Source organism: Rhagoletis zephyria, unplaced genomic scaffold, assembly GCF_001687245.7.
Source record: "Rhagoletis zephyria isolate East Lansing unplaced genomic scaffold, Rhagoletis_zephyria_1.1 Rzeph_scaffold_08926, whole genome shotgun sequence".
NCBI classification, from domain to species: domain Eukaryota; kingdom Metazoa; phylum Arthropoda; class Insecta; order Diptera; family Tephritidae; genus Rhagoletis; species Rhagoletis zephyria.
This window is the reverse complement of record NW_016166005.1, coordinates 6,706-22,054: the sequence shown is the minus strand read 5'-3', so window position 1 is coordinate 22,054 and position 15,349 is coordinate 6,706. Positions and strand designations below refer to the sequence as shown.

At 39.7% G+C, this 15,349-nt stretch overlaps 1 protein-coding gene across 1 annotated transcript; it reads right to left on the bottom strand.

The window, feature by feature from the left end:
* Positions 1-8,322: 8,322 nt before the first annotated feature.
* Positions 8,323-11,170, bottom strand: LOC108375431 (basic proline-rich protein-like; the record flags this gene model as incomplete). Its single annotated transcript, XM_017631558.1, is given in 5 exon segments — positions 8,323-9,389; positions 9,425-9,681; positions 9,684-10,215; positions 10,351-10,719; positions 10,962-11,170. Coding segments are annotated over 5 exon segments (2,232 nt in total), but the record flags the coding sequence as incomplete, so codon positions are not given.
* Between the last annotated feature and the right edge of the window lie 4,179 nt (positions 11,171-15,349).

Here is a 15,349-nt window from a genome sequence, read left to right as displayed (position 1 = left end):
GCATACAGACATATGCACCGATTTGGTAGCGAACCTTGGCCCAAACTTGTCATCGTTTGATGTGGTATGCTTTATTTATTGTTTTTGTATGCCAAGAATAGATAATGCAAAACACTTGCTTATTATTGTTGTTGCCCCTATGCAAGATGTATTATGTTTGTTCATACATACTTGTAGATGATGCCTGTGGCGGACCGGACACCTCTACCGTGACAGCCTGTCATAAGGGTACAATAAGACTCTGTGGCACCGTTATGCATTGATTGATTTTTTTTTTGGTTTTTTTGCACTTTACCTGAAGGCATTCAAGCTTTATGCTTTTTCTACTTTAATAGTGTACTTAACTGCATGCACATATGTATGTATGTATATTAATCATTAATTTTGTGCGAAAATGTTTTATGCTAAAATATGCAAATAATTTTTGATTTATTTTACAAGAAAATGATGCTTCAAAGAGTTGAATAAATGAAAAGCTGTGCAATGGAATGCGTAAATGTGAATATGGAAAAGGTTGCGTTAGTACAGCAACTTAACTAAATGCCACATATCGCTAGCTTAGAGAGAAAAGTTGCTAAGTCCACTTTTTATCAAAAACTCATATTTTGCTCCAGGAGGCTAGAGAAATTAAAAATGCATCGGAAAGGAAAAGGAAAATTTGTTAACTAAAAAAAAAAACTAAAAATAAGATCAAATTGTACGAAATCTTTTAATAAATAAATAAATTGAATCCATCTGATTCGTATGCAGTTTTACTTTGCTTTAAACTGGAAAATTTTGTATTCAAAGTTTTGCGAAATACTTGAAAAAAATGGCTATTAGAAGTTTTTCTCCTCTCCTGTACAATTTTTAAATGAATCTCATTCTGGTATCAGATTTGCTCCATTAGCTCAGGTTTTCGAGTTAATCAAGTCCAAAGCTGTGAAAAACCAAATTTTTAGCTATATGTATTCGCTGTCTAGTTTCATTACGAAGTACCAGGTTGACCGAGCTTTGCTCGGAATGCATATACTTTTTAAAGTTTTCAAGGTTTGGTTATCAAATAGTGGTCATTTGGATAGATTAAAAAAAGTTGGTTTTTGGTAACTATAAAGTAAATCAATTTCTTACTTTAAAATTTAGGTGGCAACCCTACTTAGAAGTACGCTGAAGTGTATATGTTCTGTGTATACATACAAAAAAATGCTGATTGAGTTTAACAAACTAAAAATTTATATTACATAGAAGCGTGACAACCCTGACTGAAAGTGTGTTTTGTTAACAAAGCTCTCACCAATACCTCCCATTTGATATCCATATTGCGATTTTTAAGATAAATTGTAGAGAATCGCAAATAAGTGGGAACATTATAAATATGCGATTCAAAATAGATGGCAACCCTGTTAAAAATATTTTTGATTTAATGATTTTTAAAATAGCTTCCACTTGATACTCATAAAAATTAATTTAACTAATTTCGAATATGTAATGTTTTACCAAATTGAAGCAGTAGTATAAAAGAAGAAGCAAAGCGACTACTAGAAAGATTATCTTCTAGTTTGATGGCATATTTTATCAGTGTGGTACTGCATGATCAAAAGTGTTTCCATTCAACCAAATTTACCATCAAGATGATTGGGAATATTTATGTTACATTCACATTTTCTTTGTGATTTTTCACTAGCATTCAATGGCACACTACATATTTGGTATTTAAAATTCTTAACCGACTTCACAAAAAGGAGAAGGTTTTCAGTTCGTCGAAATATATTTTTTTTTATGTATGGATCGTGAAGAAATTAACGACAATCTTAAATTTTTAGATGAGAATTGAAGTCGGTTTAGTTTTTGGCTTAACCATTACTTGTTAAAATCATACAATCACATTTTTGAAACGAATTAAGTGTAAATGAATTCGCAATTGACTCAATCATTATACAGCTCTACTACATAGATATATTGTTGTTGCCTTTTATACAAATGTTTGTGTGCATTGTTTATTGCATTTGATGGACTAAGTATTTTAGTTGTCTGGAAACAATGAATGAATTTCCATAAATTATTACAATATTATTGATCTTGATGGCAAATTGCAATTTCACACCAACTTATTTATGAAAACTCTTCAAAAAAATACAAGTGCAGCTTACAAGATATTTATTAGAAAAACAAAATCGCCATATATATGTTTAAGTAAAATTTACATGTCTATAAATACCAATGCGATGATTTGCATTTCAAATGGTATACCCTGCAGACTGCAGACCATGGTAATAGAAACTCAGGCACACTTTTGGCCATCAACCACAGCGGTTGCTTACAAATATGAATACATACATACATACAGATGTACCTAGTATGTTCGTGTAAATACCTTTGAGTAAGTGCATAGGATTTACACACAATGCCGCAACGAAGCTACTCATCATTAATTACAACAACCAACGTCGAGAAGTGAATTGTCAGGTGTTGGCTGTCAATGCTGACATAAAATGACTTTTTAAGTTCCCCCCACCTGCAAAATCATAAATACATATGTATGAGGTGTGTACATATGTATGTATGTAAGTGTGTTTGTGCATATTGCGCCGAACTTCTCAAAGCTGATTGCTGCCTAAAAACCACAGTGCCACAAATTCGCCAAAATCATCGCTTTTCAATCCACTAGAAACATACATATATGTACATAAATTTATGCATATATGCATACAAACATACAAAAATACATACATATGTACATATGTAATTGCACACATAATGCCAAGGCTGCTGTTGTTACTTTGTTGCTTAATTTCTTTAAATTTCGCATGCATAGATGCATATATACATGTGTATACACATTTTGTCTACGATCTCGTCGAATTTTGTGTAAAAGAAACTACTTTTAAGTTGCTCCATCGATCAGCAAACTAGTAAATTGTTTTGATTTTACGTTATCGGTATTCGGCATTGCAAATTAATGCAATTGTTGGGTAAACAGTGGCAACGAAACATATCTTTNACTACTCCAACATATTAACATTGGCATTGTTGTTACGCTTTTATTCTTCACTTCACAGATGCTTTTTCGAAATTAATAAAAATTTATAAATTCCATGTTGCCCCTGACGGCATTCGAACCCGAACATGCTGACAGCTAACAACTAACAGCGAGCATCTCTGCACGTTCAGCTACAGCCAGATAGGTAAATGTGCTTTCAAATGTTCACGAGCAGTGATCGGGTAAAAAACAATAAGCTGGTGCAGAGACACGAGTTGGTCCGCTACAGCATGACAGAGGAACACTTTTGTAAGTACACCAATATACCTCACATAGACTACATGGTTCAACGATTTTTGCAGGGTGTTTCTCCTTTATCTTATCTGTTAAATGAATATTTCATGTAGGCATACATACATACATATATGTACAAACACAAATATTTATACATATTTACATAACTGCTTAGTTACTATGAAGATTTAGGTGTGTCACAAATTTAAAATGGAGCAGAAGAACTTCTAGGTTTGATAAGTAATAGCTCACAAAATTCTCAGATTTAGCTGTTTAAAGGAAGGAGTTTTAGCGCAAAAGCTTACATCGAAACAATTAATTCGAAGGAACCTACCCAATATGCAAAAAGCATTTTCTTAAATTTTCCAAATCTTTGAAAGATTCTTGATTTGCAACATTTTTCTCCAACACCTTTTCCAAGGCATGACTAAAATCGATACCCAAGCTTTTCTCTAGTGGAGCACTCAGATTATTTTGCATACAAAAAATTGCCATTTTGCTTGAGAATGGCTTGGTTTTGTCACTACTAAACTCAGCTTGTCGGCCAAATTTTATTTATTTTTTATTTTTGTTTCTCATATATTACATAACTAACAAGAGCTTGTGTATATCGTTTCTTTTCTTCAGAAAAACAAAAAAAATTCGAATGGACGCATGTTCGACTACTCACTTGTTGGTCACGAGTTCAAAACCTATGGCACGAACGCATTGTTTTCTTTTGGGTGCTGTTAACATATTTTACATTTGTAGGACATGTCGGCAAAAGTAACCATATAGATAGTTTAGAGAGCAAAGTTGCTAAGTCCATTTTTTTTTTTTTTAATTTTAAAGGAGAGGAAATAATTCTTATAGCCATTTCCTTCACAAGTAGATACTTATTTCGGAAATCTTTGAATACAACGGTTAAGAAGGATCCGACCTTTATTAAAATGTTTCGTATTATTTTAATTTTGCCTGATTTTTGGTGCCTCTTTTGGATTCAGAAAATTTACCTTTTGCGAGAAAAAATAAAGCAGGTACCTTAATCCTTTTCGAAACGTTGCATTTTTAATATCGTTTACGTCCTATATCAAAATATGAGTTTTCATAACACAAGTGCACGGAGAGAAATTTTTTCTTAAACAAACAAGAAAAACATAGGCAAATCACCACTCTGTGACTGTGATTGATGCAACAAAATTATGTTTAAGTTTGTTGAAAAAAACTATTTCTCTGTTTAAAAATTTCTAATAGGTAACATGGAAAAACCAAAAGTAACACTGTTCAAAAAAATCATGTTGCTTTTTTCTTAGTGTAATCATCTGCACTAACAGCTAAATATGCACGTATTGTTAGCGTCAGAAATAAGTTAACAGTGACGTATAGGTCTTGATTTAGTCTTGAGATTGAGCAAATCTCACGAGTTGTTACATTTTTCGACAAAACGTGTTTTTGGGCGCACCGCGTGGTGGTTTGCCTTTCTTAGAAAATGCACTATCTTCAGTTTTGTATAAAGAGCAAGATTCCATTGCGAAATTGAAATTAAATAAAAACTTAAAAAAGATATATGTACTATAAAAATAGAAGTAAAAATAACCACTCATGCTCATCTATTTCCACGTAGTTGCGTATGTATCGTTTACGCGCCGGAGGTCCATACCCAGCCACCTATCAAGTTTACTTGCACGCCTTAATTTAAAAGCGATATTATTTAAAAGTAAAAGTACTCCTTATGCACATTGTATACATATAACAATTTTAGATTGAATTTCGAGTGCACTAACAAAAATGGTAAAAATGGATTTTTAGTTTCCCAAATTATCCCAAGTCATCCTTTACTCAATGTAATTGTTTTTTTCATTTGATGAGACACTAGTCCTCAATTCTTTCGTTTTGACAAGAAGAACATTTTCATCGTTTAATTTTAACATTTTGAAGTAACTTAAATTATTAGGATTAAAAAAATCGGAATATTTCAAAAACCACAAAATAGCTGCGACAGATATTCTGCATGCTGCCATTTTTTTAATTGTGTGCACCTTGAAATTTCTCAGCTATGTTGCATTTGATGCCAACGTCCCTCGCCTCTATGAACATTCTATTTGAAAACTTCCCAACGTTATTAAAAAAAAACAAAACAATTATGATTTGTTTGAGTGACAATGAAATGATTAGTAATTTCGATACATTTTAAAGAAAATTCAATAAATTCGATACCTTTATTGGTTTTTGAGAATTTTTTGCCGAGGTGGTTGCGCTTTTTCTTCCAAGTAATGCATGAACACAGTATTTTGCTATGTGGAAGGAAATGCGGCATACTCTCGGCAAAAAAAAAACTCTCAAAAATCAACGGTAGTTTTAAAAGGACTTAAAACCTGCTGCAAAAGTGCACACTAAATTTTTTCAAGAAACAGAATTGAAGAGATGAAAGTTTCGCTTAAGATTTCTTGAATTTTCCTGAGTTCTGTATGAAATAACAAATTTTTATTCGTATGATTTTTAAAAGAAATTTCGTATAGAAAATATTAATTAATAAAATCGTCAAAACCTCACTCTGTTTACTTATTTTTGACGCTCACAGTACATATATGTGCATGCATGTACGTCTACATACATACATATGTACGTCTACATACATACATATGTACATATACAGAGTGTAATAACAATTTGTTTTATTTTATAGGCAAGCCAAATCATAATGTCTTCGTAGTCTGGAAGTGCATTTCCTTATGGGCAAATTATTATCGGTTGTTTGACGGCCGCCATAACAGAGTCGCTTCACACTTGGTAGGGCGCCGCTTCGCTCCCAAGTCCACATAATATGTACTGAGCGCAGCCGTAAAAAAGTTTATCCAAAATAATTTCTCGTTAACGGTGTAAAACTGTGCGTCCCCGCCATTTGCGTGACAATTTTAAGCAGCCCAACTCCAATCGGAGGAAAAGTGCGGCCAAACACTTAACAAAAATAGAAACGCCAAATAGTTACTAAACAGTTTCTTTACTTGTGGAAGCAATGATTTTTTTGCAGTTCCCACGAACCCGCTAATCTGCACAGATTGGTGCGAAAATTGCTAAGCAATAAATAATAATACGGAGTAATTAGATAAATGATTTGCGCGGTGGTTTTAATTTCATTTCAACTACTCTTTATAGCACACTTTGGCCTGTTAACCTGGCAACCGAGTATTGGACTCGAAGTGATTTCTCGCCGATTCATAAGCAGCATATCTTGATTTTTCGGTGACCTCCGTTGGTATTTAAGCCTTCTAAACGTCGCTAAAAGGTCTTAGCGTCGAAAGACCCAAGTATAGAAACAGTTTCTAAAACTAAAACTGGCTTTTTATATATAAACCGCTGAAAACACAAGTTTACAGAAATAAAAAAAATTGTCTCACCTGGGATATTTTTCTATAAATTCCAATGTATAATTTTCCATTGAATCCGAATGCCATATCATAAGATAAGATATAAGAAGGTACTTTCAGATTTAGCCGAATTTCGGTTTTTTTTTTTAATCTGAAAGAAGTGCACTCACTTAGTGGCAATTGCCTTTGGACATAGTCGGACAATCCCAAATTTCGTTTTGCATTGATAAATGCTTTCGGTACAAACATTGACATGAAAACATTTGTTTCTTTCAGGTTAAGAAGAAATTTCGATAATGGCCAACTGTAAAAATTCACCTTTTTTCAGATGTCAAAAAAAAAACGGAAATTTTGCTATATCTCAGAAATTGTTCTATATGTTTATCTTTTGACTCTCTATATTCCATATTTTACTTAGGAAATGATGATCAGGTGGTACAGGTTGAATTCAAGACTACATACTTCTTCGATTTCAAGTAAGCGCGGTTTAAGATAAGATAAAAAAACAAAGAGTATTCACGTATCACATCACTGTTGCAGTGATACCCTCAAATAAGGCTATGTGAAATACCTTGTATGCTTTGAACTCGATATACATAAGTTTCAGCTATGAAGTGTCACTGTCCTCAGGTCGTAGCCCTTTAATCGTTTACCCAATGCGTCATCAAAAGAATGAGTTCTGCCTCTACCAACTGCTGGGTTTATCTGGTTTTTAAACGGATATTAAATTGCAAAGGAATCGTTTTTGGCCATTACCTTGCCATAGCTGATAAAAAAAAGTTTCCCAAATGCGTGGACTTCTGCACCCAAAACCATCCTCATACTATATAGTGTATAATTCAGATCATTAAATTAAACATTGAAGGAGGCTGATATCGCCGACGCCCACATTAGATATAGCACCACCACTGCCCCTATATTGCACTTCCACAGCAGTTTCTTTGAGATCAGTTCGATATACCCAGTTGAGGGAAATTTCATGCAGGGATCTAATACTTGTGAAAAGTGAGTGCTAAATCCACTTCAGCCGGATAATAAATCCGTGACATATAGAGTTATTCATTTCGTATTTATGGCATTCTGTAAATTAACCTCAAATGGATAAATAACGGGGTCTAAAGAGCTTTCAAAAGAAGCAACGTCAAACTCATAGATCTACATTCCTCTAAGTGCATCGGATTGTTCTTACCTGCATTTGGTATGAACACTGGCATAAATAAATAAATGCTTGTCACAAAAATATGTATAGACAGCAATCAAAAACACCGATAAGGTAACAACGAGTCAATATCCAGCTACTTTCTACATACTTACTTGTACATACTCGTACCTAAATGCATGCATGCATACTTATGTATGCGGTTATGAAAAAGTAATTTTTCGCTTTATGTATGTCATGAAATTTGTTATGAATTAAGTTGGAAAAGGCAAAAATATTTCCGCCTTCATAAATATGTACATATGTATGTATGTACATAGGTTGTCACCACCCCTTTGACCAGTTGTGTCACATATATGTGAATATTTTATATGGACATGAGACTTGTATATACAAACAGATGTACATCTATATTTTTATATGCTTACACAGAGTAATTAACATTGCTGGTTTTATTGCTATTGCTTAACCCATTACGATTAACATTGAGCGCAGATAGAATTTTGTTTTTAATAATAAAATTTATTTTTATTTTGTTTTTTTAAATAGTTGTATAATTTAAGTTTTATGTAAAGTGTCAACTGGCATTTGCTTTCGTGAGAAATGATGGTTTGTCTATTTTTAGACCATATGGAAGACATGTTGCTCATGCGCTAATGTTTTTTGTTTGATTTGTTGGCTTTTTCAATTGTTTTGTAATTTTTACTCATTCGTAGAATTTTATAATACTTAACGGGCGAGTTTCATGTGTTTGGGTTCGGCTGTTTAATAGGAGAAGGGCCTTGATGGTTTGTTGTAGTTGTAACCATCTGGTCCAAGAGATCCAGCCTCGGGACCACTAGGACCGCCAGGACCGCCAGGACCTTCTGGACCCTGAGGACCTTCGGGACCTTCTGGGCCTGTCGGACCATCCGGTCCACTTGGACCTTCTGGACCACCTGGACCCGCAGGGTAACTGGGTTCCGGCCTGGGTGCTGGGTATGTTGGCTGCGGCGCTGGTTGAGTTGGCTGTGGCGCCGGGAAAGACGGCTGAGATCCAGGATATGATGGCCTTGGTGCTGGGAATGTCGGACCTGGCGACGGTTGTGCGGGCCGCGGTGCCGGATACGTAGATTGACCAACTGGCTGTGAGGGCTGTGGTGCTGGATAAGTTGGTTGTGGCGCCGGTTGAGCTGGCTGTGGCGCCTGATACGTTGGTTGAGGTCTGGGTTGTGGTTGTGGTTGCGGTTGTGGTCGCGGTTGCGGTTGCGGTTGTGGTTTCGGGCGTTGAGCTGGCTGCGTTGGGCCTACTTCATTTTCACCGGGGGGTGGCAAGTATTCGGGACCAGGCTTTGCAGGCGTCGATGGCTGTGGCTGTGGGCGTGGTTGATAAGTTGGTCCAGGGGAAGGTGGTTGCGGTCGCGGTTGGTATGGTGTACCAGGAGTAGATGGCTCTGGACGTGGCTGGTATGTAGGACCTGGCGCAGGGGGTTGGGGTCGTGGCTGGTATGTAGGACCTGGCGCAGGTGGTTGGGGTCGTGGCTGATATGTTGTACCAGGGGTAGATGGCTGCGGGCGTGGCTGGTATGTAGGACCTGGCGAAGGTGGTTGTGGGCGCGGCTGATACGTAGGACCCGGCGCAGGGGGTTGAGGTCGTGGTTGGTATGTGGNCCAGGAGTAGATGGCTCTGGACGTGGCTGGTATGTAGGACCTGGCGCAGGGGGTTGGGGTCGTGGCTGGTATGTAGGACCTGGCGCAGGTGGTTGGGGTCGTGGCTGGTATGTAGGACCTGGCGAAGGGGGTTGTGGGCGCGGCTGATACGTAGGACCCGGCGCAGGGGGTTGAGGTCGTGGTTGGTATGTGGTACCTGCTGTTGGGGGGATATATTCAGGTCCTGGTGTTGGTTGTGGTTGTGGTTGCGGTCGCGGTTGTGGTTGTGGTTGCNCGGTTGTGGACGTGGCGCAGGATATGATGGCTGTGGTTGTGGTTGCGGTCGCGGTTGTGGTTGCGGTTGTGGTTGTGGTTGTGGTTGTGGCTGGGGAGCTCCGTAAGAAGGCTGTGGTTGAGGTTGAGGCCGTGGGCGTGGAGCCTGATATGTTGGCTGAGGCTGAGGCTGCGGCTGAGGTTGCGGGCGTGGTTGTGGCTGTGGCCGGGGTCTTGGCTGCTGGGGTTGTTCAGGAGGAAGATATTCGGGGCCTGGTTGTGGTGATGGCGCAGGACGGCTAGGCTGAGGTTGCGGTTGTGGCCGCGGAGCCGGAGCTGGGCGACTTGGCTGTGGCTGTGGCTGCGGTCTTGGCGCAGGATACGATGGCTGTGGTTGTGGCTGAGAGGATGGATATGAAGGTTGAGGCTGGGGTTGGGGTTGTGGTCGAGGTGCGCCGTAAGTGGGTTGAGGCTGGGGTTGGGGTTGAGGTTGCGGTTGTGGTTGTGGTTGTGGCCTTGGGGCTGGGTAGGATGGTTGTGGCTGGGGTTGGGGTCGAGGTGCGCCGTAAGTGGGTTGAGGCTGGGGTTGGGGTTGAGGTTGCGGTTGTGGTTTTGGTTGTGGCCTTGGGGCTGGGTAAGATGGTTGTGGCTGAGGTTGTGGTCGAGGAGCGCCGTAAGTGGGTTGAGGCTGGGGTTGGGGTTGAGGTTGTGGTTGTGGTTGCGGTTGTGGCCTTGGGGCTGGGTAGGATGGTTGTGGCTGGGGTTGGGGTTGANGTGGTTGTGGCCTTGGGGCTGGGTAGGATGGTTGTGGCTGGGGTTGGGGTCGAGGTGCGCCGTAAGTGGGTTGAGGCTGGGGTTGAGGTTGCGGTTGTGGTTGTGGTTGTGGTTGTGGCCTTGGGGCTGGGTAGGATGGTTGTGGCTGGGGTTGGGGTTGGGGTTGTGGTTGTGGCCTGGGAGCTCCATAGGATGGTTGTGGTTGGGGTTGAGGCTGTGGTCGAGGTTGTGGCTGTGGGCGAGGAGCTGGGTACGATGGCTGAGGCTGCGGCTGTGGTTGCGGCTGCGGTTGCGGCTGCGGCTGTGGCTGGTAGCCTGTATCGTCTATCTCATTGCCCGAAGGTGGTGGTGGAAATGGCACCGATGGCTGTTTGTAATGATAACCATCCNTGGTTGTGGTTGTGGCCTTGGGGCTGGGTAGGATGGTTGTGGCTGGGGTTGGGGTTGAGGTTGTGGTTGTGGCCTGGGAGCTCCATAGGATGGTTGTGGTTGGGGTTGAGGCTGTGGTCGAGGTTGTGGCTGTGGGCGAGGAGCTGGGTACGATGGCTGAGGCTGCGGCTGTGGTTGCGGCTGCGGTTGCGGCTGCGGCTGTGGCTGGTAGCCTGTATCGTCTATCTCATTGCCCGAAGGTGGTGGTGGAAATGGCACCGATGGCTGTTTGTAATGATAACCATCCTCTTGCAGGTCACTACTCAGATGAGAAACATCAGCAAGCACTCCATTCGCAGCCAGAAANCGAAGGTGGTGGTGGAAATGGCACCGATGGCTGTTTGTAATGATAACCATCCTCTTGCAGGTCACTACTCAGATGAGAAACATCAGCAAGCACTCCATTCGAAGCCACAAGGGCAAACAGCAGGGCTAATAATTTCTGCAAAGTACAAACAAATAATAGAAAAACCAATTAGAATTTTTAATGAAAGGGATGAAGACGAGCAGCAATTTGAATATGTATGAAATATGAATTCAGTAAGGTATTTTGCAATCAAGCATTCGTATAGAGGTGGCTGATTACGCAAACTAAAACAAAATTTGCGTGTTTTATGCGGTCCATAATTGCTCGCAATGCGATTTACTACATCCGCGAGCTAATCAGCCAACCAAAATCTGCTTTTGATTTATTCAACATTCTCGACATCTACTCGGCCAAGTGAATTGAAGAAAACAACAGTTGAAAACAAACAAAACATCCATTAGCTATTCAAAAGTCGACTTCATAGTTACTATCTAGAGATACACATGTACATATATATGTATGTATGTGTTTGTAAGCAAAGTGTTCGTTAGTTGAATCATAGCCCGCCCTTTAGAAATGTAATGACGGTTTCATACTTTTTCACTAATTCGTGATGGTATTTACAATAAGCTGGGAACTTCGTTTGTGCTTTAAGTTCGCTTGGCTTTGGGGCTCGCTCGTTGCAGCACTACCAAGTCACGATTTCGAAATAATTCCGGCAATATGACTAAAACTATGTTTTTTTTTCTATCGTTGGCTAAGCCGAATTTCTCCATAGCTTCTTTTGTTTCTAATATCAATGCAATGGATGGCGTAGTCAGCTTCGCCGAAGTCTCAGATTTTCTCAGATGACTGCAGCTTCGATTTACCAATTTTGGCACAAACAAAAATTTTCTTTGTATGTTTGTTGCATGCCGTGCTCAGCGTTTCGACTTTGTTGTTGTATTAGTTGTTTTTAGTATTACGTTTTTCTGTTCTTTGTTTTCACTGATGACATAAATCTGGCTGCTTAGCACACATCGTCACAGTTGGTCATAAATCACATTTTGAGCTGGTGGCATAGCCAATGCTATAATATAAGTGCATGTGTTGCACAATTCTGGTTTGCTGCAAGTTACCTTATTGCGAAATGCGAAACTAAGGTGACCGATAATTTTTTTTTTTTTGTTTTTTTTTTTTTAGTTTGTTATAACTCACCATTCTCAAGTTTCATTCGCTAGCGCCCGAGCCACGAAAACGATTTTTACTTTTATTAACACAACTTAATAGTTATCCTTCAGCATATAACAATGTTCGTGTACAGTAATATTTAATAACAAAATGACGTTAGTATCGCGAAACTTAAATGGCTCTTAAAATTCACTTCGACTTCGACAATTTGTTCACGCCAGTTGCTCGCCCGAAATCCAAATGCTGACCAATTGTTCTCGCTCAGCTGAATTTATATGAAAATCGCGTGGCTCAGTGCTGCAGCTCCGCCGCTAGGGAATTCCAACTCTCACAGCGCGCAGCCGCAGCATCGATCATAGCTTCATAGCTTCTCCAATTGTAGCATCTCCATGCCGCATGCCTACGACTCTTTCCCTACATGCTTACAATACCTATTAGATGCGGTAACTGGCTAAGCGCGCTGCCAAACAGCTAAGACGCCGGCAACCTCAATCGCAGCGTCATCATCATAGCCAAAGCAACAAGCTCGACGTGAGGCTCCCCGACTAACTATGCCGGCGGCAACAAAAACAGCAGCAGCCAGCAGCAGTGACAGCTTCTGAATAGCGTACACCGAGCGAACGAGAAGATACACAAAGTAAACAAACTAAACGGGCGTTGTCGCCTGTAAAGCAGCGCGGCGCGGCGCGACGCGGCGCACGCTCAGTATCATAGACTAGCTCGACGGCGAGCGACTGACTTCATAAAGGTTTTTCCAAGCCCAATCATCATTAGAGCCACAACAAAGAGCCATCATCATCGCGTTCAGAGACGCTGACCGAATCTCAATGTATCGATTTAATTGTTATTGGAAACTCGCTTTTAATAATCTGTGCAACGGAGATTAATTTATAACAATTTTTTTTTTTTATTTTTAAATTTTCATTAAACATTGCAAGTACTATACACTTATCAAATATTATACAATATAAATGCAATTGGTGATTGCAAGTTTCCCACGCTCTGGGTCAGAAGTTGACGCCAAGATTTGGAGTATTGGAGTATGCAGTATTACTTCACAAACTGTTGGCCATCAGAATCTTATGAACTCAAACCGAGCCAAGGGTGACTAATCAAATGCACTGGTTGCTTGTTAGCCGGAGCCATATCGTTTCGTACGTCAGCAAAAAAAAAAAAAGAAAAATTGCCTCTCCAAATGATGATGGAAGCCTAAAAAAGATCCGGCAAACTTTTTTCCAATTCGTGTCAATATAGTCACGGGCTGGCCAAAAATGGTTATTTCAGAGGCTTCCAGTTGTATTGCTGGAACCATTTGAAAGTTGAAACTTTATCCCTAGTGCGAAAAAAAATATTTTATGACGTCAGCGAATAGGTTAATGCTGTCAAATCGATGAAAGGTTATCGGTTGGCGCCATCTTTATTTTCTACATCGTGGCACTGATATATGTACGTACATACAACAAGCATTGATAAGGATTCGAGATAGAAAACTAATAGTGATTTCGTTTCTACCAAAAAATGTTGCCCCTTTCTATTTTCTATTCCGGGGAAGGCAACATTTTTTGGAAGAAACGAAATCACCATAACTCTAGGCGAGATGTAACAATTGTAAACCGTGTTCAAAGCTTGTAGGGCACGTTATAGAGAAAAGTTGATATTTCTCTATTTTGACTATAGCCAGAGTGAATATTTCCTAGAGTTGCTTTACCGTGTAAACTTAATTGATAGAGGAGATTTTTATTTCAGTAAAACTCTAGCTGCTAGTAAAAAGTGGCTGTCATTAAAAATGTAGTAGACAGACTGCCCAAGTGTGTCTCACTGATGATGCGCTCAAAATTGGTTAGAAAGTGCCTGGCGTCGCTCTAAATTTGGTTGGTTTAGTAGACTTTTTTGAGTACCTGGCCACAGTTATATTACTTGGCTCATGAATTGGCGATAACGTGTAATTTTGAAACGATATTACCGGACAGGGGGCGAATGGAATGCCACGGACTACGCAGAGGTCATTCATATGTGACCCTGGCGGTCAAAGTAGCTCCTTGAAGCTTACAGAACCTCAGTTCTCGCGCGTAGTAGGGATCGTAACACTGATCTAAATCTGACCCTTGCCTAACACTTCATATCATTGGCTCTATAGTTAAGCGATTTACTCATAAAGAACAACCTTTGCAATGCCCAACTGTGTTCTAATCTACGACCACTGTTCCTAACTTACATAGAAGGTTTTTTGTATTACTGGACTGCAGAATATCTCTGAATAATTTATACTTGTCGCCGCCAATATGATGTTCACGGAGCACGAAAAAAACAGTTTGGAAGTATCCACTTAGCGGATCTCTTCAGCTGAGGCGAAGAAAAACGCGGTACAGCTTAATCCCCCACATGCAAGCTATTCAAATTGGTATATACTACTGTGACTGAACCCGCTTTTTTCCAGAATTGGACAGTGACTCACATAGTGATCGCTGTCTTCCACTCTCCTTCGCCCTTCAGCCTTGTAACCACAATAAAAAAGGCACTTATGCACAAATAACCAACAAACTTCAGAGCTTAAAGCTTTTATAAATGGTTCATGGCTAAATTGGCGTTGGTTACTTTTCCTACAAACGTCTCTTTACAATATTGAAAGCAAGGTTTTACAAAAAAATTTGATTAGAGCTAACTCACCTGTGGCATGGGGCCAAGAACTGTTCCAAGGTGTATTAAACAAGGTGGTGTTGGGGCGACAGCTGAGTTTTTCGCCGTGGAGGCCATTACGTCAAAATGATGTGTTTGTTGTAACTCATACCAATGACAGTATGGACATCAGCGTATAATTTGTTAGTGTAATTTTTTACTTATATACGGCCAACACCACCTTGTTAAATACGCCTTGAACTGTTCCATATCCAAGTATCCATGGGAACATCATTAAATTAAAGCGTTTAGATTTGAATAGCGTTATTTTGAGTAAATCTCTTTGCAAATTTTATTAGTCAGAAATGTCTATTTAAAAACTAGCATATCAA